The sequence below is a fragment of the Esox lucius genome, chromosome 13, assembly GCF_011004845.1.
Source record: "Esox lucius isolate fEsoLuc1 chromosome 13, fEsoLuc1.pri, whole genome shotgun sequence".
Taxonomy (NCBI): Eukaryota; Metazoa; Chordata; class Actinopteri; order Esociformes; family Esocidae; genus Esox; species Esox lucius.
The window spans coordinates 13658131-13684839 of record NC_047581.1 but is presented as its reverse complement, the minus strand read 5'-3'; the positions used below and the strand labels follow the sequence as shown (position 1 = coordinate 13684839).

Below are 26709 nucleotides of genomic sequence, written 5' to 3'. Positions count from 1 at the left end.
TGATCCTCTGCCTATCTTGACTTCTGAGAGACACTGCCACTCTGAGAGGCTCTTTTTATCGCCAATCATGTTGCCAATTGACATAATAAGTTGCAAATTGGTCCTCCAGCTGTTCCTTATCTGTACATTTAACTTTTCCGGCCTCTTATTACTACCTGTCCCAACTTTTTTGGAATGTGTAGCTCTCATGAAATCCAAAATGAGCCAATATTTGGCATGACATTACAAAATGTCTCACTTTCAACATTCGATATGTTATCTATATTCTATTGTGAATTAAATACAAGTTTATGAGATTTGTAAATTATTCCATTCCTTTTTTACTGTCTCAACTTTTTTGGAATCGGGTGTGTAGCTCAAGCATCCGTGAGCACAATTATATAAAAAAAGGCAACACATAAAAATGTCTGTTTTCTTTGAGTAACTGTATTTGTACAACACAATATGGGTTTCCTGGCCTGGGGTGGTCCTGCCCACTGCTATTTCAGAAAAAATAAATGTTGATTATTTTACTTTTTCCTCAGTCTTTATTAAGGGGGACAAATAATTTTGAAAAATACCGTAGGAATATCTTGTTTTTTTTTTAAATGTCCCCCAATAAACCAAATTATTTCGTTTCCTTATCTGATTCAGGCTACAGTTAGACAATCTGTTTTCAAGCCATAAACCCAGCACCAATGGGTTAAATGTCACGTGGTAAGCGGGTGTTATTATATCACTCCAGCCTATAAAAAGTTTACTTGCAGAATGGGGAGAGATAAATGCGAACCTATTGGGCTCCAACGGTTGCGCAGCGACGTAACTTCGTGGCTTCAGAAGATTCTTGTCCGTGCACTGCTGTCCACGGGTCCAGAAGATGATGCGGACTTTTTTCTTTCTATCTTGCGTCTTTACGCTGCTGTGCCTCCGATGCATGCATTGTTCGCCAGTGCCAGAAGCAAGCAGGTACAAAGCCTCTCAGGTGAGTGCAGGATACTAGAGCTCTTTCGTTGGTTTGATTATTGCCCTTAATAAAATAACTTAATTAATGTATGTTTTGGAAGTTCCATCGGGTGCAAGCATGCAACTGCCAATTATTCCTTCTATTTCCTAATATAAAGAATGTTACACACATGGAAGTTCTGAAAGGTTTGCGTAGTTCTCAGTTTTGCATTTCGGATTTTAATTGCAGTGTGCAAAATCTGTTGTCAAATGGTCAATGTGCTATATCCACGTGATTGCAGTTTAATCTTATTAAAATTAATCTCTTGCCAAATTGTTCTAAGAGTTAATAGTATGCCCCTGCCCACTGCATGTTATCTTTCAATGATGACCAATATGAGATTTAGTGAAAAAATATTTTCAAAAAAGATGTATTTGTCAAATTGTCTAAGTACTGTTGCATTTAGAAACATCAGGAGCTGCTGCCAAAAAAAACGCCTTGTTAATTATATGATGGCAATGGCATGACTGTAAGTCCTGCAGGGTATGGCTTGTGGTAAATAGTTTGGTTTCTTGTCTCCGCATGGCACGCGATGTTTATAACCGGTTTATAGAGACATGCTGTTACCACATGAGAGACTGTAAAGGGAACTTTCTAACATTTTCGGGCTACCTCAAAAAGGTGCATTTCAATTAATGAAGGACAAACATTCTCTCAATGCAATGGAGGAAAAGTTGTTATTTTCTACTCTCACCAAAATAAATTGCACCTGTGAAGGCCATACCATAATGAAATGTTATGTGAAGTTGTTAACTGAACTGGTAAAGCCTAATCTGTAGTTTGTCAATTTGTTCCCCATTGTTGACAAAAGAGTGGGTGATTATACAAGCACAGACAAGTTTCTCCGTCTATGGCATCTGGGTCAGGAAAAACAGTGGCGTTTTGGCTCTCGCAGGGGAAATGTAGGGAAGGGAAAACGTTGGTTTAGTGTTTAGATATCCCTTTGGGAATAAAGCCATGTCCCTTGGTTTTCTTTTCGGTTTTGTTCTAATAGTTCTGCCCTCTGGCCAAACTGACTGCCAGACTGTAATACCAGAGGTGACACCAGAGATTACCAGCCTCCATTCCATACCGGAGCCTCCACCTGTTGAATAGATCACAGCAGCTCCATGTCTCTGGAAGTGTCATAAGGACTCTTTGAAGCCCCTATAAATTATGATATTAAATGCAATATTAACACATTCCCATTGGAATGATAAATTATTTCTGTAAATCAGCTGTAAATCAGCTGCAAAGTTCGGGAGGACCAAGAAAATCCCAGTAAATGAGACTGATCAGGTCATGCAAGGTCAGGGAGGCCTCATCCCTCAATTCCCAGCACAGTGTCTGGAAGCCTGAGGTCTCAGGTGAGGAAGTTTGTTTGCCAGGAAAGATAAAAGAGCTCAGTAACTAGTAGTTCCCAGGGGATGAGAGACATATCTTCCATTGCTTGGTGTTAGCAGGTTGCGGCAGATGTACTGGATTTAGCAGGATAAGGAAACAGATACCAAGGTATTTATTGTTAGTGGGACATCAATCTCTGCAATCCTCTACCCTGTTACAATATGACAAATTGTCTATATTTACTCGGAGGTACACCTATACTCTTCACATTAATATCCTATCTGATTTATTGTGTAAACATTCACACAAGAAGATCTCATCTTAGATATACTTTTGAATGATTACCAAGTTGCTAATTTCATAGACAGCATCCTCAAGTGTTATCCATATATAAAAGGGTTTAAGTCGCCTCTTTTTTATTAGTTTTGACAAGACAGACAGAGACCTGACTGAGTGTCCACGTTCTCATGCTTTATGCCAAAATGTTAGATAAACCTTCTGGAGGTTCTTAGTATAAAAATGTTGTTGTTCCTCTTTGAATAGCTCTCGGTTAAAGCCCTACTCCTGTAGGGCTATGGGATCTTGTCATTGCCTTGCTGAACATTTGTATATATGTTGGGTAAACGTGTTATAACCAAACTAGAGAGAAAACCTAACCTGCATACTAGCGTTAAAATAGAATTTGCAAACTGTTCAAAGTGAAATGCAGTGGACAGACAAATATTCTGCCGGTGTTTCTTCTCTTGGTTAGGGAACACCACTCAGGGTTAGCCTCTTTGGTTTTGTGGTCCGGAGCACATTCCAGGAATCCTGCTGGGCATTGTTCCCGCTATTCCACAACTACACACTATAAAGCCTCACAGAGCACTGGGATACCAGACAGAGAGCAGCCTTACCACAACCAAATAATTATTGTTCATATGGAATACATTAGAATGTGCTACTTTATCATGTTGTTAGTGCATTAGGAAATTCAGTTTTTTACGATATAATTATCAGAGGAATTGTAAAAAAAATAGAAATATTATGAAATAATATTTCATAATATTTAATACCTCCAGCACTACAAAGTATTTTGCAACTACAATGGATTTGTAAAAGGCCTCACATTCTACAACTTCAAAATGCCATAGAGATGCTGTGGCCTCTCTCTTGGTTATTTATTCTTCATTAACAAGCTAATGAGCAGGGTTATTTCCTCTGGGTACTGCTTGGGGATATTTACTGAAACATATTGTGGTGGACTGAGGGGATGGGTATGTGATGGATGCTATGTTCTCACACGTTGGCTCCATCTGCTGGCCCCTGGCGCCTCTCCAATCAGGAAGGGTCAGAGAAGCCCCGCCCAGGCGTTCTCTGGCTAGCCCTCACGGATTGCGGTTCTCTTGAAGGTTAGCAGGTACGCCTCTTTGTCATCTGCTGGGATTCGGCTGGCTGACTAGGTCCTCCATCGTTGTGTACTCCTGCACGCGATTTGGTTGGGGCTCAGCGCAATCTCTTAAGATCTGTGTGGAGGTTGGGGTCATACTAACCAAAACAGGAGTACACAACAATGGAGGACCTAGTCAGACAACTGGTCCGGGCAAGACAGGCCCAGCATGAGTTCATGGTTGAGCAGAGGAACCAGACCGCCCTGTTGCTGGCCCACCTCCAGATGTGCCCCATCGGGGCCGCCGCAGCCCCGGCCCCCGCAAGCCAGCCGGAACGTGACAGTGGTGGAGGATGCGGGAATACTAGCCCCGCCATATGATCTCAAAGAGTTATGTCACTGTAGGGGGCGCTGCTGGAGTCGATCTGAGTGAGACCCTTGACACCAGCTTTTAACACATTTTCCCTCGACCCCGACCAAGAGAAATTGTTGTGTAAAATGTTGTGTTTGAAAACTAGAACTTCCGTATTCAGGTTACTATGGCAGCGGACGTCTACTGTGTTCTAAATCATTCATCCTCACTCGAAAATATTGTGCTTTTTAATAAATGTGAATAAATAATAAATACATGTATTAAATAAAATTTTAGGCCTATATAATTGAAGTGGTCATATTCTTGTTTAGTCAGAAAAACTACGTAAAGGTCTGGTGAACGGAATTAAATGTATTGACTTGGGCATCGGATAACCGACACATTACCCACATGCCATTGCGTCACAATACGACATAACTCTATGAGATCATATAGCTGGGCTAGTATGCCCGCATCCTCCACCATTGTCACGTTTGGTTGGTCGGGTGGGGCCCGCGGTCGTCAAGAACGTGGAGTTACACAAGTAGATGTTTCTTTTCACCAGGGCAACAGCCCTGGTCTTGTATTAACTCAGGAAACAAAACTCAAACTTAGACTGCTCCAGTCGAGCTCCCGGCCTGGGCAGTATGGGGTTGTCTCCTTCTCCCACTACAAAACACTGAGCACACAGCTCTTCCAAGGTTGGGTGAAATACCACCAGTAACCTTCCAATTAATTACCTTCATGTGTGTGTGATTTGGGCCTCAGTGGTGCACCTCCTCTCTTGGCCAGCAGATGGAGCCAATGTGCAGGAACATAGCATCCATCACACACCCATCCCCTCAGCCAAACCCTCAGGAAAACACTCTGTGATGCATATTTCTGTTTGTTAACACGGTGGAGTTGGAGATATCCAGTTCTTGTTGACCACCTCTTATTCCCACTCTTAGACATACCGGCAGACATGTTAAGGAAATAGTTATTGCTAGCGTGGGTAACAAAACTGTTCCGTAATTGCTCAAAAACTATTGTTCTCTGATCTTTTTGTTCAAATAAGTTACCATTTTGTTATTGTTTTCTAATAAATTCCCCATGTAGCGACATTGATAGAGCGTAGTGCTCACAAGGCCAGAGTTGTGGGTTTGATTGCCATGGTGGTCAGAATGAATCAAGTATGAACATGGTTGCACTCACTCCTGTGTGTCACCCTGGATAAGAGCATCCACTAAATGACTTGAACGTTGCAAATGATTGTGCTCTGCTGTTTCAAAGGATTGTCTCCGGAGGTCAGGTCTTCTGAATGAAAGAGGAGAGGCCCGTCCTCAAGACACACTCGAAAACACAGCCCTGGCCAGAAGAGACCCTGCAGTAGCGGCACTGGCAATTAACAGCACTGAGGCTTCAAAGCGGCGTCGCTGTGGCGTCCCCGACTACCCCGTGCTGAAGGAGGTCCTCCAAATGGGGAGACACAGAAAGAAACGCTTTGTCCTGTTTGGGGGTCGCCTGGAGAACACTGACCTCACCTACAAGTAAGGAGATGTCATAACGATTATTATTCTTGACTTTTCCAAATTGGCCAGAAATGTCTTTATAAGAGGATATGGTGCAAGCAAAATTAGTACAGGGATATGCACAAATTTTATATCAGAACAATATAACGTGTTGTTTTATTTTATATTGTTTTATTTTTTCTTGGTACAGCTCTACCAAAAACAGCAAATGAGTTTGATACAAGGAAACAACAATTTTCGCATGACAAATTTTTTTTTCAAATTACATTGAAGTCTATGAATAATTTTATATAACAGTGATAACGAGACATTTACCTCAAGAACTAATTACATCACTGTGATGGCTCATCCACCATTTTTTAATATGGCGTACATTTGTCAACATTTGTTAACAACCTCTCCTCAGGCACTGCAAACACAATTTCTCCACAACATGGCATACAGCATCTGTAGACCAACGTCTTAAAACAGAATATAAATGAATATGATTTTTGCACCATTATGTTCGAGCAAATTCAATTTAGTGGGTTTGGACTTTAGGTCTTCTAGGGAATGGAGCTCCCTGCTGGCCATGCATCTCAGTAATCTAAAGCCTGATTTATGCTTCTGCAGGTCTGCGTTGTTAATGTCATGTGTGGGTGTATGGAGACATGCTCAGCATTTATACGGCTCTGGTAAAAATGAAGAGACCACTGCAAAATTGTCACATTATTTTTTTATTCTAGAAACTACTGACAACACTACACCCAGATTCCAAATAAAGATATTGTCATTTAGAGTATTTATTTGTAGAAAACAACAACAAAATAACCAAAAAAATATGCATTGTTTTCAGACCTCAAATAATGCAAAGAAAACAAATTCATATTCATTATTCAACAACTGATGTTTTAACTTAGGAACAGTTCAGATATCAATATTTCAGCAGTATATCATGAGATCAACTGATAAATACCATCTCTGTAAATACTGCGACTGGCTATAAAATATCGTAGCTATTATTATTTTAGCATGTCGGCTAATCGTTTCAACGATCTTCTGCATCTCTTGAAACCCTTTATTACACATCAATCCACCCACTTCACGCAATCCTGCTTCAGGGGACAGTTGCTATCCCTCCACCTGCAAACCTTCCTGGGATAGGAGTCACCATCCCCATGTCATCGTCGGAGATGCCGCTTTTCCATTGCATTTAAATCTGATGAAGCCCTTTCAAAGTAAGCAATTGTTTATTGATATTCTGAAAATATTTGGTTACATCATAAGCAGATAATATATTAGATTAATAATAGGGAACGTCTCCCAACCCCCACTGTGGTCAAGGACTCTGTTCCAGCACCCAGTATGGTCTAGCAGGAACCTAAACAAACACTCAGTGTGGTCCATCAGGAACCTCTCCAAAACCCCACTGTGGCCAAAGACTCTCTACCAATGCTCAGTGTGGTCCAGCCTCTACCAACACCTAGTGTGATCCAGGAACCTCCCCTAACACCCAATGTGGTCCAGGAACTTCTCCTAATACCCAATGTGGTCCAGGAACCACTCCAGACACCCATTGTGGTCCAGCAGGAACCTGTCCCAACATTCAGTGTGGGCCATCCACAAACCAGGCCTTGTTGGATGTGTGGGATAAATAACACTCAACAGGTGAGAACCAGGGTAACCCTGATTTATCCCCCAGCTGGTAGTGTCTCAGGCTCCACCTAGGAACAGGTACCACATTTGGTTCTGGGATCTAGCCATCCAGAAGGACATTATCTCCATGCTGGATCGTTTTTCTAAAAGACTGATAGCCCTGACTAACAGAGTAAAGCCCCAGCACAGGATGACCAGGGAGCCGTTGGTAGGAAATGAATCAATAATGATTCAAGATTGGTTTCCCACAAATAAACCCACCAAAAAAGTAGATTTTGGATTAGGATCCATATTTCCTGGAAGCAGTTTATCTACCCAAGACACACCTGACCCAGAAACATCTGGCCCAGGAACCCCTGATCCACGTGATCCAGGAACCCCTGATCCAACTGTTCCAGGAACACCTGACACAGGAATCTCTGACTCAGGTGACCCATATACCTTTGGCCCAGGAAAGAATGGACTTGGAACCATTGGAACTTCTAGAAATAGAGCCTCTGACCCAGGATCTTCTGGCCCAGGAACCTCCAGAAATAGAACCACTGGCCCAGGATCTTATGTACATGGAAACACTGACCCTGGAGCCTCTGACATGGGAACCACTGACCCAGGAAGCTCTGGACATGGAGGAACTGGCCCAGGAACCACTGGCATGGATGGAAGGCAGTGGGTGGAAGGCTTCCTGGAGTTTCTTACTTGGTACCTGCCTGCTCTGGACCTTTTGTCTTCGTAAGATCACCCTCAAAAGGCCTCGAAAGGTTTGCTGTAGCAATATGAATAAGCACAGTCAATCAAATACATTATCTGAACTACAAATAGGCTAATAAATACACTAGCATTACTATTTTGGTAACATGGTCTAACTTCTTATTCAAATCCTGGCAACAGTGTTTTTTTGGAATATGATTCACAACACATATGCTTTTTAAAGGGTCAGTTTCAAGGGGTGATTTAAATCATATGTGGGAGGCTGTATCTGAAAGGAGGAAAACTTGACATCTGAGAAATGATAAAGTCAATCAAAGATGGCATTCCCCACATGATACTGAAAAATCTAAATTTGAAAATCTGACTAAAGTAATTTTAATAGCTTACTGTGAATAGAAATCAGTGAATAAATTATTTTAATTTGGGGGGGTTTCATAGGCTAGACTTACTAATACATTTGGAGAGCGCAAAACATTGAGTAGGCTACATGTATTTGATAAAAAGGCAGAAGTAACAAATAAGGAAATCAAATTACAGAAGCTTACTGAAAGATAAATTACTACTTCATTAGTATACTGTTGTCATTTTCCTATATAATATTATGGTGCGTTCCATTTGTACCTGGAGGTCGGAATGTCCGAGTTCCAAGTCAGAAGTTTAATTGCAAACGCCTCCTCAAGTTGGAATTCCAACTCGGCAAGTCAGAAGAACCCCACTAGCCCTGAGTTCGTAAACCAAGATGGCAGCACCTTGTGTCAGCAGTAACAGACATTATACATATTTAGCAGACTAGTATTATACAGCCAAGAAAGCATTATATAAAACTGAGGTACTTTTTTCCCCTCCTGCATCACCACTTTTACTATTCAGTTTCTTCTTTATTTTTTTACAGATTTGTCCCTCATCAGCTTCCACATTTTCTGGCAAGTTGCTGGCTCTTTGCCCAGAATTTCTCCTATACCAAAAGTTCCTCAATTTGAGCCATGCCTCCAGGCTCCATTGTTGTTTTGTCTTTTTTGATACAGGAAGTCAAATGTTGCCTGAATTCCCTACTCTGTGTAAAACCCTCCCTCTGCCATTCAACCAATCATAGTTTGTGCGGCTCTGGGGTTCACATGCGCGTAGCCACGCGCTTTTCGATTTTTGAGCTGGTGTTCGTAGCCTATGCGGGCTGGCTGTGTGGCTCTCTGCGGTGTCTGTGGACCTACACAGACGCGTTTGACATTGAAGCGTAAATCTGTTTTGAAGTCCACTGAAATGTTTTCCACTTGTGAATCCCAAATAAATGAATACTTTGGTGTGAATACCCACAACCAAGACAATAACCCTTTAGATCCAACCCCAGACTAAAACACTAGGAAGTTCTTAAACACTTTCTGAGACCCAGAACAAAGAACAAGACTGTTAAAATTGGGAAAAACTTGGCTCAAATGTTTTACAATACATACCACCTCAGAAAATACTTAATTTAATGAGTATAGTAGATATACTTAAATACCAGTACACAGTACTGTAATGTATACTTTTATAGAGTAACATACTGTATGTATGGTGTAGTAGACTATTTTGAGCGATTTTTTGTTGAACTGTGATTTCAGGGTTGTGGAAGACTATTTTTTAGATTTTAATTTTCCATGTTCATTCAAGTATGTAGATGGTAAAACACTCTATTATATTTATTGATTTTGTAGCCACCCTGTCTCATAAGGCTATTGGATGTGTACTGGCTATGTGTACTGTGTGTTTACTTCTGCTATTTCTGTAGAAATACAGAGCAGTAAAGTATGGTCTAGTTTAATACGTTCAGTATATTACTGTACATGGCAACCCAGTTCATACTCCCTTCACTACCACTTTCAGGTAGACACCCCTAGTCAGTGAAGCGTGCCTGAACCAAAATGCATGATTATGTAAGAAGGGTGGCATGGGCAAAACCACAGGCAAGACAGAATCAAGACAAAACTTAATGTGCAAACAATTGATGTTGAACAGTGGACATACAGTAATGGATGTGTACATTATAGATGTTGAACAGTGGACATACAGTAATGGATGTGTACATTATAGATGTTGAACAGTGGACATACAGTAATGGATGTGTACATTACAGATGTTGAACAGTGGACATACAGTAATGGATGTGTACATTATAGATGTTGAACAGTGGACATACAGTAATGGATGTGTACATTACAGATGTTGAACAGTGGACATACAGTAATGGATGTGTACATTATAGATGTTGAACAGTGGACATACAGTAATGGATGTGTACATTATAGATGTTGAACAGTGGACATACAGTAATGGATGTGTACATTATAGATGTTGAACAGTGGACATACAGTAATGGATGTGTACATTATAGATGTTGAACAGTGGACATACAGTAATGGATGTGTACATTATAGATGTTGAACAGTGGACATACAGTAATGGATGTGTACATTACAGATGTTGAACAGTGGACATACAGTAATGGATGTGTACATTATAGATGTTGAACAGTGGACATACAGTAATGGATGTGTACATTACAGATGTTGAACAGTGGACATACAGTAATGGATGTGTACATTACAGATGTTGAACAGTGGACATACAGTAATGGATGTGTACATTACAGATGTTGAACAGTGGACATACAGTAATGGATGTGTACATTATAGATGTTGAACAGTGGACATACAGTAATGGATGTGTACATTACAGATGTTGAACAGTGGACATACAGTAATGGATGTGTACATTATAGATGTTGAACAGTGGACATACAGTAATGGATGTGTACATTATAGATGTTGAACAGTGGACATACAGTAATGGATGTGTACATTACAGATGTTGAACAGTGGACATACAGTAATGGATGTGTACATTATAGATGTTGAACAGTGGACATACAGTAATGGATGTGTACATTACAGATGTTGAACAGTGGACATACAGTAATGGATGTGTACATTATAGATGTTGAACAGTGGACATACAGTAATGGATGTGTACATTACAGATGTTGAACAGTGGACATACAGTAATGGATGTGTACATTATAGATGTTGAACAGTGGACATACAGTAATGGATGTGTACATTACAGATGTTGAACAGTGGACATACAGTAATGGATGTGTACATTATAGATGTTGAACAGTGGACATACAGTAATGGATGTGTACATTATAGATGTTGAACAGTGGACATACAGTAATGGATGTGTACATTACAGATGTTGAACAGTGGACATACAGTAATGGATGTGTACATTATAGATGTTGAACAGTGGACATACAGTAATGGATGTGTACATTACAGATGTTGAACAGTGGACATACAGTAATGGATGTGTACATTATAGATGTTGAACAGTGGACATACAGTAATGGATGTGTACATTATAGATGTTGAACAGTGGACATACAGTAATGGATGTGTACATTACAGATGTTGAACAGTGGACATACAGTAATGGATGTGTACATTATAGATGTTGAACAGTGGACATACAGTAATGGATGTGTACATTACAGATGTTGAACAGTGGACATACAGTAATGGATGTGTACATTATAGATGTTGAACAGTGGACATACAGTAATGGATGTGTACATTACAGATGTTGAACAGTGGACATACAGTAATGGATGTGTACATTATAGATGTTGAACAGTGGACATACAGTAATGGATGTGTACATTATAGATGTTGAACAGTGGACATACAGTAATGGATGTGTACATTACAGATGTTGAACAGTGGACATACAGTAATGGATGTGTACAGTATAGATGTTGAACAGTGGACATACAGTAATGGATGTGTACATTACAGATGTTGAACAGTGGACATACAGTAATGGATGTGTACATTATAGATGTTGAACAGTGGACATACAGTAATGGATGTGTACATTATAGATGTTGAACAGTGGACATACAGTAATGGATGTGTACATTACAGATGTTGAACAGTGGACATACAGTAATGGATGTGTACATTATAGATGTTGAACAGTGGACATACAGTAATGGATGTGTACATTATAGATGTTGAACAGTGGACATACAGTAATGGATGTGTACATTACAGATGTTGAACAGTGGACATACAGTAATGGATGTGTACATTATAGATGTTGAACAGTGGACATACAGTAATGGATGTGTACATTACAGATGTTGAACAGTGGACATACAGTAATGGATGTGTACATTATAGATGTTGAACAGTGGACATACAGTAATGGATGTGTACATTACAGATGTTGAACAGTGGACATACAGTAATGGATGTGTACATTACAGATGTTGAACAGTGGACATACAGTAATGGATGTGTACATTACAGATGTTGAACAGTGGACATACAGTAATGGATGTGTACATTATAGATGTTGAACAGTGGACATACAGTAATGGATGTGTACATTACATATGTTGAACAGTGGACATACAGTAATGGATGTGTACATTATAGATGTTGAACAGTGGACATACAGTAATGGATGTGTACATTATAGATGTTGAACAGTGGACATACAGTAATGGATGTGTACATTACAGATGTTGAACAGTGGACATACAGTAATGGATGTGTACATTATAGATGTTGAACAGTGGACATACAGTAATGGATGTGTACATTATAGATGTTGAACAGTGGACATACAGTAATGGATGTGTACATTACAGATGTTGAACAGTGGACATACAGTAATGGATGTGTACATTATAGATGTTGAACAGTGGACATACAGTAATGGATGTGTACATTACAGATGTTGAACAGTGGACATACAGTAATGGATGTGTACATTATAGATGTTGAACTGTGGACATACAGTAATGGATGTGTACATTACAGATGTTGAACAGTGGACATACAGTAATGGATGTGTACATTATAGATGTTGAACAGTGGACATACAGTAATGGATGTGTACATTACAGATGTTGAACAGTGCTGCGGTCTGGTCAGCACCTGTGAGCTCAGTGTTGGCAAGGGGAATGTTCTCCCGCTGAGATTATAGCTACGCAACGAGGCTGGCGGGCCTATGTTGTGTTTCCGACGGCAGATTGTGGTTTAATTGAGCTCCTGCTGTCGGTTTATATGGTGTCTCCTTTCCTCAGAGTGGTTCGCTTCCCCAGGCAGATGGGTGAGGACAAGGTGCGGCACGTCCTCATGGAAGCACTGAGAGTGTGGAGCGAGGTAACACCTCTCACCTTCACCGAGGTCGGCCATGGGAAGGCGGACATTGTCATCGACTTCAACAGGTAGAAAGGTGTTAATGTGTATTCAAATTGCAGACTTTGAGTTCCTGGACTGCCAGGGCGTTCCTTATATGGATCTGTGCTGTAGGTACTGGCATGGAGATAACCTGCCCTTTGACGGCCCTGGGGGCATACTGGCCCATGCCTTCTTCCCCAAGACCCACAGGGAGGGCAACATTCATTTTGACTATGATGAAGAATGGACTTTCGGCAACTACATGGGTGAGTGTTTGTGTGGCAGGGAAGGTGCAGGAAATACGGAGAAGGGAATTACATCGAGCTCTATGTAAAAGTCAGGACGTTGTGTCAGCTCTGTTTTGTCGTGTGACCTTCTCCCTGGCTCCACTGCAGGTACAGACCTCCTTCAAGTGGCAGTTCATGAGTTCGGCCATGTTCTGGGGCTACAGCACTCCACGGAACCTGGCGCAGTGATGTCCCCATATTATAGCTTCTCCTATCCCCTGGAGCTGAGCGAGGATGACAAGCTTGGGATCCAATACCTGTACGGCCCTCGTCCACATGCTCAGCCCCCACCTCAACCGCCACCTCCGCCACAGATCACCACAGAGGTCAATGATATCATCAGTAGTGCTGTGAGTGTTGATGTCTCTATTCACGTTCATTAGGCACACAGTAATAATACACAGGATGTGACAGTATGGAAATGATCTCTTGATTCTCTTTCTGCCTCTAGCCTGATGCCTGTCAGACAGATTTTGATGCCGTGTCAATGATTCGCGGAGAGCTGTTTTTCTTCAAGTCGCGCTATGTGTGGCGCATTCGGGAAGGAAGGCTGGAGGCAGGTTACCCGGCACTGGCTTCACGCCATTGGAAGGGGATTCCAGAGCGCATTGATGCTGCCTTTGAAGACCAATCTGGGAATGTCTGGTTCTTTCAAGGTAGGAGAACGTGCTGTAGTTGGCCTTGTCTTATGAGCGTAATGATTAGCTAAGCTCCAAGGTGAACACAGACAGACAGGTAATATATACATTAAAGCAGAAAAGCAGTGAAGAAACTGCATTAAAGGTTCATGCCCTTTTTGGTTAGCGAGAAGATTCTTTACTCTGCGATTCACTTTAAAAGGGCAAGGGTGACAAGAACCAACAGGGGAATGTACCGCAGACTCCATCTCTCTGTCTCCCTCTATTGCAGGCCAAAGTTACTGGATGTTTGACGCAGAGAAACAGATCACAGGACCTGACTCTGTGCAGAGCCTCGGCCTGTCCGTCTCCCACATCCAAGCAGCGCTGCGCGTTGGCCAGGACAGCAACTACAACACCTACATCTTTATGGTAGGCAGCTATTGGAGGTTCAGCCCTGAAGAGAACCGCTTGGACTCGGCCCACCCTCGCAGCATGCAGGACTGGAGCGGCATACCTAGTGATCTAGACGCAGCTTTCCAGGACCAATACGGTAATGTGGGTTATAAATGTACTACCCATTCAGATTTGTGGTTACAGAATAATCATTGTGTTGCTGAATAGATGTTTTCCACTAACAGGTTATGCCAACTTTATTCGGGGGAGGCAGTACTGGAAGTTCGATCCTGTGGTGATGAATTCACTAGAGGGTTATCCTCGCTATATTGGCATGGATTTCTTTGGTTGTAAAAATACGAATTAATAATCAGTATGAATAATCAGTACGTGATGCTGCTGCCTAAAGATCACATCCAAGTCAAGGCCAACCATGAACAAGGCCTGCACCTATACGGATTTCAACATATTTCTTCCTCAAATGTTTCCGTTTGCTTGTCGCCCTTACACTGTAAATGGAGTACAAAACAGTTTCATCTCAGAGTTTACATCAATGTTTCCTCAGAGTTTGGACTTCGTGTGCAGCTATTTCTTTTCGGTTGGGTTCCAGCCGTGGCGTTGTTAAGGACGGTGTTGTCTACAGTGCAGTACCAGCCCGCTGCATTAGGTGTTCATGTATTAAGATGTCTAATGAGAGATACCGCTGCAAAAACACATTTGTCGCGCTGATAAATATACATGTCTAAGTAATCTTTTTCTCAGACACTTTTAATGTGGGAACGTCTAATGGAACCATCCGTCCAACTTGGCCTTCATTAGCCAATAAGAGAGTTGTGAGAAATTCCCGACACGATGCATTGTCTTAATCAGGTTTGTCTACCAACCAGTAATCTCCTATAACACCTTCCTCCACGTGTCTGGTGCACCACCACATGGTAGGGTGGTTCTGGGAAAGCTGAGCTGTCTCCATACCGAACTGACTTGGGGCAAACCAACTGCTTGATTCAAACTTGTTCATAGTGATAAAATAATGTTACTATAGTAGCTAGCTAGCAAAGTGTAGGACAATTGCATTTAGAATTGTAGGTCACTAGCCAGGTTAGTTTTTCTTCTGGGATATAATATAGTGGCTGGCTCCGGCTATAGACTAAATATAAAAGTGTTGATTTACATAATCGAACATCATAAATACCATGCCATTTGGAGCCTTGTCTTGCAGTATTCTGATTTCGGTAAAAATCAGAAGATTGCTTTAAAAATACTTTACTCAATGGTCACTCCCAATAAGGCCAAAACTGAATGGCTATTGTGCCAGCCTTACATCCACCGTGTTCAATAGCCTGGGGACAAGGTTAATGTCTAAGTCACTGGATTTTATACAAGATAAGAAATCAGTGACAGTCAGGGACACTTTGTTGTTATCAGTCACATGTAGTTCTCTATAAGATAACTGTACCTAATTCAGATGTTGTATCCAATAATCGAAGATGTTCTCAGTCAGCTGAAACAGGGATGGGAGGAGCTTGGTGCTGTATGATGTGAATCTAAGCCATGTGAATAAGTGACTTCTGCAGTTTGTCAGTGCAGGACATTGATACATCTGCTGAAGTGTAAAATAACAAATGATGATTACTTTCTTCATTGTTATTGCATTTTAACAGCTCCACGCTGGCAAATGAATTTGTTTTATTTTTCCTCTTCTAAAACGTTAAGTATTGTCTCAGGACATAATAGTATTATGAAATGGCCAATTTGTTTGTTTTACTTGCATATTTGTTTTTACATGTCTAATTACATATCTTTGTATTTACATGTTTTTCTATTCAACTGTCACATTTACTAAGTAAATACAAACATATGCATTCTGTACTATGTATTGGTACCAATAAAAAGATTCTGCTCATGTTAACTGTGCATTTTTGTGAATCTGATAAAAAGCTAGATAGACAGTTACAGTCAGGTCAAAAAAGATATGCACAGATAATAAAATTAAAAAGACAAATAGTGAGCTATATTTCATGCTAATTTGAGAAATGTTTACTTTAAATTAATAATACAGAACTCTGAGAAGATATATAAAATAAATAGGTCCCTTATGTCAAAATCATGATTTTTGTCTTATGAACATGACAAGAATATGACACAATTGTACATTTACTTTTCCCACAAATTGTCTTTCTCTAGTCCAACCAATATGTCTCTTAGACTAATCGAAAAAGTTAGAGGTATTTTGGACCTGACTGCAGATCTCTAGCATTGATAATAACCATAGGACATGGCAAATTGTCTCAGCACCGTTTGGTGTGTATGGGTAGAATATCAGGCAGGGTTGTCTTGCTACGCTCTGGTTACTTGCTGCAAGTCAGCACCTGCATGATCAAATTAGTGTTAGCCAGGGAATGTGCTCTCTTTCAAGCATGTATGTTCTGGTGAATACTTCCTGTTAAGCAAGCAATGCTAAGAAGCAAAACGACTTGGTAAGATGTGCATATTACTCAATATTTTACTTCTGTTTCAGAGATTACAGTTGGGGAGAGTGGGGTAAAATGTTGTCCCCTAGACAAGGGGAAAAGAGACAGAAATAAAACATGAATGTACCCTTGTTTCAGGACGTCCCCTGTGGTGAAACTACAAGAATGCACCTATGACAAAGGGCCCTGAAAATAAGAGAAGGAAATTTGAATTCAAAAAAGTCCTATTACTTTACTAAAGGAACAATTGGGTGAACTGGCTGAGCCATTGGTGCAAACAAAGAGCCTGGTGGGGCCGAACCGCAGCATCTTTGGTTATGAGAATTCTGCCGACAACATGATATAACAGAAATCAGCAAATCAACAGGTTCAGCAATCTTGAATATGTTATTATGTTACTCTATGTATTTAGACATGCAGCTGTGAATAAAAAGTCTAATGTTGAGTTGCAGAACGAGGAGCTGGAATAAAATTGCAAGACAAACTATAAAAAGAAAAGGCCAAGAAAACTTCAGGTGATTATGCCAATGTGTAATGCTATAGCAAGAATATTGTAAATGTACTTGAAAGCGGGAAGAAGGCTCAACAGAAACTAAAATATTGTCTAAGGGAAAGACAGGCAGATGGTGCTTACGCAATAAAACTACATGTGTCGTAGGCCTAATGATAGTCTAGCTACCGTATGTCATTAGACTTTTTTCCATCTCTTTCCATTCAGCAATTTGTGGGTCCATCACAGTATAACACCAAATCAATTAAACTTCAGGGATATCAATTTGTCCAGTTAGGAAGCATAAGCGATTGTGAATCAATGTCACCAGTTTTGGTGCAAATTAAAGTGACAAGAGGTGCCCTGGAAAGGGAATGGTTTTGCAGGTGGTAGCCACAGACAATTGCTCTCTCCTTATCCTGACCGATTAATCTCTAGTTTTGCGTTTTGCTAGTGTCATTGTCACTACTAGTAGCATTAGGTAGTACCTGCAGCCCGTTCAGGTTGCACAGGCAGTCCAGCTCTTCCAGGATGGCACATCTATACATGACATCGCAAGAAGGTTTGCTGTGTCTCCCAGTACATCCTCAAAAGCATGGAGGAGATACCAGGAGACCAGCTGTTACACGAGGAGTGCTGGACAGGGCTGTAGAAGGGCATCAAACCAGCAGCAGGACTGGTATCTGCTCCTCTGTGCGAAGAGGAACAGGAGGAGCACTCCCAGAGCCCTGCAAAATGACCTCCAGTGGGCTACCGGTGTGCATGTTTCTGACCAAACTGTCAGAAACAAACTCCATGAGGGTGGCATGAGGGCCCGATGTCCTCTGGTGGGACCCGTGCTCACAGCCCAGGACCATGCAGATCGACTGGCATTCGCCAAAAAACACCAGAATTCTCATCACGGATGAGAGCAGGTTCCCACTGAACACGTGACAGACGTGAATAAGATGCTGAATGTAATGCTGCCTGCAACATCATCCAGCATAACCAGTTTGGCGGGGGTCAGTGATGGTCTGAGGAGGCATATTCTTGGAGGGTTGCACAGACCTCCATTTGTTAGCCAACGGTATCCTGACCGCTGAAATCCTCAGACCCATTGTCAAACTTAACGCTGGTGCAGTGGGCCCTGGGTTCCTCCAGGTGCAAGACAATTCCCGGCCTCATGTGGCTAGATTGTGTAGGCAGTTCCTAGATGACGAAGGCATTGATGCCATTGACTGGCTCTCACGTTCCCCAGACCTGTATCCAATTGAGACCCTCTGGGACATTATGTATCGGTGCATCCCCGTCTCAGTCCCAAGGTCGCTGCTATACTATTGTGTTGGGGGTGTAGGGTCAGTTCTCCTTCCCCACTAAGTGCTCCTTCTCCACTATAAATCGTTGTTGATATGAGGAATGCATTTTCTGAATTTTCTCAGTCTCTTCCCGTTTTAAACATTAGGAGGACATGAGGTCCTGGTCCACACCTGCGGAGTACCTGGTTTGGGGGGCCCGTTGCTGTCCCTGTCCAAAATCCTCCGGGTTGTGTTGCAGAACAAGACGATACCTGACGATTTCAGCTGCCACTGTGCTGCCACTTCCTCCCTCCCCCGTGTTGTCCCTGTCCTTGTCCATCTGGTCATGCTTCTGACCTAGTCTAAATTTAAATAGACTCTGGATTTAGCCCACATGCTTTTATTCATTATTCCAATTGGACTCTTAATATCTCACCCGGCACAGCCAGAAGAGGACTGGTCACCCCTCTGAGCCTGGGTCCTTTTTAGGTTTCTTCCTAAATGTTGGCCTTCTTATGGAGTGTTTCTATAAAAGCCCTTTGTGACAACTGCTGTTGTAAAAAGGGCTTTATAAATACATTTGATTGATTGATTGCATCCAACGCTACCAAGTAGCACTACAGACTGTCCAGGTGCTCACTGATGCCCTGATCCAGGTCTGGGAGGAGATCCCCCAGGACACCATCCGCCGACTCATCAGGAGCATGCCCAGACATTGTCAGGAATGCATACAGGCATGTGGGGGCCATACACACTACTGAGTCACATTGAGTTGCCGTGATGAAAATCCAGTGATTTCCATGCGAGTTTGAATCCAGCCTTCAATCGGTTAGTGATTTTGTTACATCATTTTGTTCTCAACGAATTACACAATGTACAGTCAAGATTTTGCTCTTTAATTTATTTCCTTCATCAATACTCAATGTGATTTAAGTGTTCCCTTAATTTTTTTGAGCATTGTATATTGGGTAACAGTGTTTTAAATATGTTTCTTGGGATAGAATGCTTTTGGCACACACTTGTGCTTTACACATAACCTCTATTCAGTATCTTCATCAGTGGGACTATTTCGTCTTTGGCCTAGGCTATTGGTTGTATTCAACAGCAGTCAATTTTATAAATGTGTGTGTCATATGTTATCAATGATTGAGTTAATGTCTCATGACATATGTGACCAGAGTGAACCATTGGTTCAGAGCATTTCGCTCATTTTGCCCCACAGACAGCATTTTGGAAAAAAGTTCCTATTTGCAAACAATGCACATGTTTTTATACAGTGGTAATTCACCTAGATATTATACCTGACATGTACAAAAGGTACTTTGACAATGAAACAGTTTTTGGAGTAAAGAAAATGTACCACTTTTCCCATGTGCCTTCTTTGTCAACACCAGATGGAAATGGTGGGTTCTTCCTGACTATATGGTCACATGGCAAAAAATGTGTACAGTTGTCTAGTTACGGTGGTGGGTCAATTTACCAACTGGCTCAACTAACCCCACTCTCCCGTCACTTGATCCCAAATTATAGAGTCTTTAGACGATTTTTCTTTGTGACCGGTAGATGACTCAGAATAGGACAGATAGATGGTCTTATTAGCCAATACAGACTGGGTGAGCAGAGTTTGCGCATTTTCGACAATTCCATTGGTCCTTAAACGAATTCTCCGCCCACCCAGACACCCGGTCCACGTCCAATTGTGGTATTGCTCTTTAAAGGTACATCGCTGTTGTACGAGGTCCTTACGGATCAATACAGATGTATCTCAGGCGTCACAGGCGTAAACAAGTATTTCCAGACCATGGCTCAAAGCTTCACTCAAGAATATTTCCAGATTCCTTCCGTTACCAGAGCGTACACTACAGCTTGTGTTTTGACAACAGCTGCTGTGGTAAGCGATTGACGAGAAGAGGCGTCTTGGCTATCTAGCAGCAAGCTTGCCGTCAACAACGCAGAACAAATCGTGCATGTTTCGGGTTAACTGTTTACAAAATTGTGATAAAACTCATCAAATTGCATCATTCATTTTCACAATGTTATTTTATGGTTTATAAAAACAGTATAATGACTGACATTTCTATAATGAATTCAAACCTTGAATGTTTTCTCTTTTGGAGCAACTGGAGGTCATCACCCCATTTCAGCTTTATTTCAACCCAGACCTGATCATTAGAAGATATCAGGTAAGGGAAAACCTCTGATAACCGTAATGTATTACATGTAATACATGTCACTTCGATTTTCCCCTCTTTGTTGCAGATATGGCGGCTGATCACCAACTTCCTATTTTTTGGCTCACTTGGCTTCAGTTTTTTGTTCAATATCATCTTTCTGTATCTTTTTCAGAACATTTCCATTAATTATTTATTTATCTATATTTGTACAGAGAAATTGAGACCACGGCCTCCTACAGCTGAGCCCTGTACTACAACAATAAAAACATAAATGTAAATAAAACATAGATTGAGAAACTCACAATTGACAGAGTCAAGAACAATAGTCACAAACTGTACTATTTTTACAATGGATGAGAAACAACAACATTTGGCATCCTATTCTAAAAACATTTTTAAATGTGTGGAGCAATGGTCCAGGGATTACTCTTGGCTACAGATGCGCACACACAACTCCCCACAGGAACCAGGACTCAATTCCTTACCTATCTCCTTACCTTTTCCCCTCTGGTTCCTACTGTCAAATACATAGGGAGAGTGAGTGTACTCTCGAATCATGCAAATTCATTTGTGATCTAGACCCCTGGCTCTTATACTGTGAACATATAGTATGTTAGTATATTTTGCATAACCTTTTGTTATATTTTGCATAACTGCATTTTTTTTGTTTTGTTATGGTGTTTCCTAACCTTGACAAAACAATCAGATATCGATATTGCCGCATGCTGGAGGAAGGGTCTTTCAGAGGCCGCACTGCAGATTTCGTATTTATGTTCCTGTTTGGTGGTGTCCTCATGACTGTATCCTTTACATTAGAACTGACATTATGTAACCCTGGTAGTGGAGAAACTCCATCCAGCAGTTCTTTTGAGTCATAGCTTTAGTATTCCTGAAGAATGTTATGCAAATTCATTACTGTAGTCTCCTGTTGTTTTTCATTCTGTTGTAGTGCAGTGGTATAGGTAAAATGTCGCTGTTTTAGTGTTAGACAGCATTACACTTCATGGTTTGCCATGGGTCTTCAGCAAACAGAGATGACATGTCTGTACATGTGGTTAATCTAAGTTTTGCTATTGCAGATGTACTGTACCCTTTTACTGATGTCTTTAACTTTGAACCTCTACAGTTATTTGGCCTCTTTGCAAACCTGTTCTTCCTGGGCCAGGCATTCACGATCATGTTGGTGTATGTGTGGAGTAGGAGGAATCCCTATATACGCATGAACTTCTTCGGCCTACTGAACTTCCAGGCACCATTTCTGCCCTGGGTGCTCATGGGATTCTCATTGTTGCTTGGCAATTCCATTGTTGTTGACCTTCTAGGTACAGTACGTCATCTGGCTCACATTTGGCTGCCGTGACATGGTATAGAGGAACACAGGGAGCCAGTTTCTTTAAAATTCACTGTCCTTTTGACAAATCAGATTTTAAAACAATTATCTTTGGACAAATGAACAATTAGTTGGACACATCAGAACTAGGCTGCCCGTTTACTCGGTTCATGGGTTTTCCCTACTTTAACCTGGCTGGCAGAATAATGTCTGTACAGAACATAACATCAACTGTGTCCAGGCCAATCATTATCTGTCCAGCAGAATATTGCTTGTCAGTTCCTTAATGTTTAACAATTAGGCCAAGCGCATTGCTGTTGCCATGTCGTGCCATTGACTGTAAATGTTACTGTACTTTGCTCCTCCCCATTAGGGATTGGAGTAGGACACATCTACTACTTTCTTGAGGATGTGTTTCCAAACCAGCCTGGAGGCAGGAAGCTGTTGATAACACCTGAACTGCTGTGAGTATTCAATAAAATTGTTTTAATTTTTCTAACGTTTCATTTTGGCTCTGGCGTCTGCCTGACGTTACACAAATGTCAGTTTCAGCACACTTGTTTGTTTTTTCAGTCGAACTGTGTTTGACACCCCAGAGGATGACCCTGGCTACTCCCCTCTCACTGAGGAGCCAGCCGGAGAGTTCTGGCAGGACCGTGGTGTAGACGGAGGGGAGCCCAATGACCAGGGTCAGTAGAACGGGGACCGTCTAACCCCAAGAGACACCCACGGCCAACTGAAGAAACCAGGAGCTGTTCAGCTGCAGATGAAGAAGCTTTACACCTCAGAGGGATGCAAATGAAGAGGGCAAGAACATATCTTTCCAATCCAGTGTCCACTGGGACTAACCGTAGTGCTTCGTCTTCATCCTGCAGACATCTGGGCCAGTAACTAGAAATGTCTATTGCAATCGGAGGCCGATGAGGAATGCAACCTTAACACTACCGCATGCATCTCTGGCTGTGGTACTAATGGCACACGTGAGTTCAAACAGCAAACAGATGCAAACTACATTCTTGTTGCATCTTTGTGGCCCTTCCTCTCTGTTGGGGTCAACACAAGGCCCTGTGGTGCTACTCGACTCGCTCAAATCTGCCGACTATCTGAAATCCTTTACCCAGGAACCTGCACCGTCTGCACTTTCCGACTATTGCCTTTGTGGGTGAAGCATTGGTGCCAAATAGAAATAGCTTAGTACATCAGCAACAGCTGTGTTGTGCTGGGTGTTGTACGCATGAACAATGCATGCCAATTCCAAAAATGTATAATATACCAAACAACCATCTGTACACTAAATTAGTTAGCTAACCTTTCATCTGATTGCATGGTCACATTGGTTTAATTACATTCAAAGACATGACATTTAAAACATTTTACATAACGATAAAGCAATGAAGATCATTTAACTTTTATTTTCGTAAGAATTATTCAAATGTACAAAAAGACAAATACAACATAATATTTTCTGGGTTTTCCTGTGTGTTTTTTTCCCCCCTCTCTCCTTTGGGGGTGAGCAGAAGAGTCAGTGGTCAAAGTGGGAACAGGTTCACCACACAGGGGAAGAGGGACAACATTGTCATTTTCCATTCTGGTAGAGCTCTGCTCAAATGAACACATTGCGGGGTGGATGGGTGTCAAGACTGTAGGGCAGAGGTGTCTGATGAAGACCTGCACTGGTAAACAGGCTCAAGGAATGTCTGTGTTAATGCCGTTCACCTGGCAAGTTCCATCAGTCCAGTACTTCACAGCCATCTGTCTGTCCTGACCAAACAGCATTACCTTACCTACCACGCTGGGGCCGTGTTTGCCAGTCGTCTCATGCGCCTGCAACGCAAATGTACACAACCAATATCAATAACACTGAAAACAAGCCAGTGACCAGAAGCTGAATGAATATTTCCATTTGCCATGATCTCTAACTTGTTTAAAGGGACGTAGATAAAGCTTCGAGGTATATTTTAAGGACAGTAGATCAGCACCACCCACCGCGTGTTTCGGTCCTGGTCCCTGATCTTCTTCTCCATCTCTGCGTCCGTGAGTGTCTCGAGCAGTGGGCACCATTGGTCGGCTTCGCCTGTGTTCCGGATGGCTATCTCCACCGTGGGAAGTGGGTTCTCACTGCAGACAGACAAAGGAACATAACCAAGAACACAACCATTAGACAACCAGACAAGAAAATGGTTTCGCTGCAAGGGATATTTTTGTATTGGAGCCCAGCAGAGGCAGAGGTCATTGATTCTGACTGGATAGTTTCTTTTAACCCAATTCCTAAGCTATTTCACAATCGGGCTTTACAGAATCCAGATGTCTAACATTTTACCCAAATACAAAATCTCCCAGAGAACTACCAGTGCTCTGTTACTGGTGCAGCTGAGTATTTGTTATGCGAAGTCCTGATGTTCCAGGGACGACCTAACAACTGTTTTTTGTTTGCGTGGTATACCTTACCTGAAAGCATATGTCCTCTGATGCCAACTAAGTTGTCCTCGGATGCTGTAGGCAATGGTGGTGACAAACTCTCCCCCTAGGCCAAGCTCTGAACACAGTTTCAGGGCAAACTTCTCTGGAGAGTTCTCCCTCTCTGACATGTCCCACTCAAACTGGTCCACCAGTGAGATGTTCCCGACATGGATGTTAAGCTTGTGGTGAAGATAAGAAACAGGTTTCAACTGTCCACTGTGGTTTTAAGACAAACGTGGATTACAGACCATTCTCTTTTTAAAAAGAAAAAAAGGGGGTTGTACCTTCACGATGATCCAGATCATAGACATCATTTTAAGATTTTACAATTTGAGGAACCAGGAAATTGAGCTACTCCCATAAATGAAGCCTTCAATTATCAGACACCCGTCACTGCTGCACAATCAGTTGACTGTGGCGAAGGCAATCGAACAGTCTTGGTAATACCTTTACGATGACCCTCTGGTCAGTCTGTTCATCCAGGATGCTGTCTGTGGGATACGACTCTATCTGCTGGCGGATGGCTGAGGCGATGGCTGGGACGAAGGCCAGAGGGTTCAGGTCCAAGTCGTCACACAGGATCTCTGCAAACATCTCGGGAGTCATGAGCTTCTCTGAGGAACAACAGCATGTATGGCATGAGGACTTGAACTAGGACTGAGAAGGAAAGGTGGTTGGACAGAAAACAAGAATGTCGTCACGTTTAAATAGTTTCTCCTGGAAAACTACAAGACGCACACCAGTTTGACATGGCGAGACCAACAATACAATCATACCGTTCATATTCCAGGTAAAAGCATCCCTGAGCTTCTGGCCCTCTATCTCCATGTCCAGTCGGATCGGAACCAGAACCTCAGACTGGGTGGCGTTCTCGTGGATCACGGCAGGATCGTGGTCATCAAAGCTGTGCATAGTATAGGGGTACCGCCAGACACACAGTTTTGTTTAAATTCTGTTTGACTAGGATAGGTTTCTACATTAGTGATCCGTTTTAACCATAGTTTCGGTTCTATCAAGCTCACCAGAGAGGGAAGGTCCTCTTCTTGTCTCGACCTAAGCGGGTGCGGTTAATCGTGGTGGAGCAGGGCACGGCATCCAGATGATGAGAACTGTTAGGCAGTGTGGGGACCCACTGGCTATTCCTTTTACCCTTCTGCTCCCTGGTGGCAAGGCCAGACACAGTGAAACAGAAAAACAAATATGAGCCAAGGACAGTTAATGATTACAATACTAAGACCACCATGGACCAGACTAAGAATGTAGTTGGAAAATGCAGTGTGATGTCACTACCTGAGGTAGGCTGGAGGCTCTGTGCTGATAGAGATAGCTTTGTACTTCTCATCGTTTCCTTCAAAGATTTCCTCTACCTCCGATGCTTTCAGAAGAGTCACACTGGTAGCTAAGGTTGTGTAACCATGATCTTACAGAAGTGAAGAAAGATTTAGCAACGCACCACATCACAGTTGAACAGTTGGCCTTAACTACTGGTTTCCTTATAATAAGCTAAACTACTAGCTAATGTCCGCTACAGTTACTAACCATGTGATGATTCCACTATTTTCTTCCGCTCCTCCACTGATGCCAATTTCCTCCATAGCGAGGGGTATCTCTTATACAAGGAACCTCTGAACATACGCAAGTAATTTCCAACCTAAAAGTACAAACAGAAATATTAAGAACGTATGCACGCAGCTAGTTTAATTAAGATTAGTCGATTACTGTAGATACGCTAAGATAACTCCGGAATTGGCCGTTATGGTACGTCGGGTACAGCTTCGCAAGCAAACCCTGCCAAGATTAATACTGTATAGTGGCAGCAAGCTAACCTACTATTGGCGTTAGTAAATAAGCTTGCAAACTAAATTAAGAGTAAATTACTGTTCTTAGCATATAATACGACTACCAATGAAAACACTTACCTCCGATCCAATCATATAATAATCCCCATCTTCTTCAAGCTGAAATTTGACAGGTTTCTGCCCAAAGGTTTTACTAAGCGCCATATTGGAATTTTGGAAACGTAATAACAAAGATCAACCCAGATGAGGCGCATGCGCGTTGTGTAAAATGCGACCCGATGCTGCAAAATGCATCAGAATTGTTGT

General features: G+C 41.9%; 3 protein-coding genes across 4 annotated transcripts; 2 read left to right on the top strand and 1 right to left on the bottom strand.

The window, feature by feature from the left end:
• Positions 1–760: 760 nt before the first annotated feature.
• Positions 761–16305, top strand: mmp11a (matrix metallopeptidase 11a). 2 transcript variants are annotated; one of them, XM_010876247.3, is made up of 8 exons: positions 761–961; positions 5299–5555; positions 13009–13152; positions 13238–13371; positions 13507–13742; positions 13844–14048; positions 14302–14562; positions 14651–16305. In XM_010876247.3, the coding sequence occupies exons 1-8, from the start codon at positions 857–859 to the stop codon at positions 14770–14772; spliced, it is 1464 nt and encodes a 487-aa protein (XP_010874549.1). In that variant the 5' UTR covers positions 761–856; the 3' UTR covers positions 14773–16305. The 2 variants fall into 2 exon arrangements, with proteins under 2 accessions (XP_010874549.1, XP_010874548.1); XM_010876246.3 differs by having other exon boundaries at positions 13501–13742.
• Positions 16306–20288: 3983 nt separating this feature from the next.
• Positions 20289–23610, top strand: derl3 (derlin 3). Its single transcript, XM_010876245.5, has 7 exons — positions 20289–20531; positions 20758–20823; positions 20900–20973; positions 21521–21614; positions 21941–22136; positions 22518–22608; positions 22718–23610. Exons 1-7 carry the CDS (start codon positions 20442–20444, stop codon positions 22839–22841), a joined length of 735 nt encoding a protein of 244 aa, XP_010874547.1. The 5' UTR covers positions 20289–20441; the 3' UTR covers positions 22842–23610.
• Positions 23537–26643, bottom strand: smarcb1a (SWI/SNF related, matrix associated, actin dependent regulator of chromatin, subfamily b, member 1a). Its single transcript, XM_010876244.5, has 9 exons — positions 26524–26643; positions 26144–26255; positions 25895–26024; positions 25627–25764; positions 25381–25508; positions 25052–25218; positions 24593–24783; positions 24131–24262; positions 23537–23968 (listed from the first exon to the last, which is right to left on the bottom strand). Exons 1-9 carry the CDS (start codon positions 26605–26607, stop codon positions 23929–23931), a joined length of 1122 nt encoding a protein of 373 aa, XP_010874546.1. The 5' UTR covers positions 26608–26643; the 3' UTR covers positions 23537–23928.
• Positions 26644–26709: the final 66 nt, after the last annotated feature.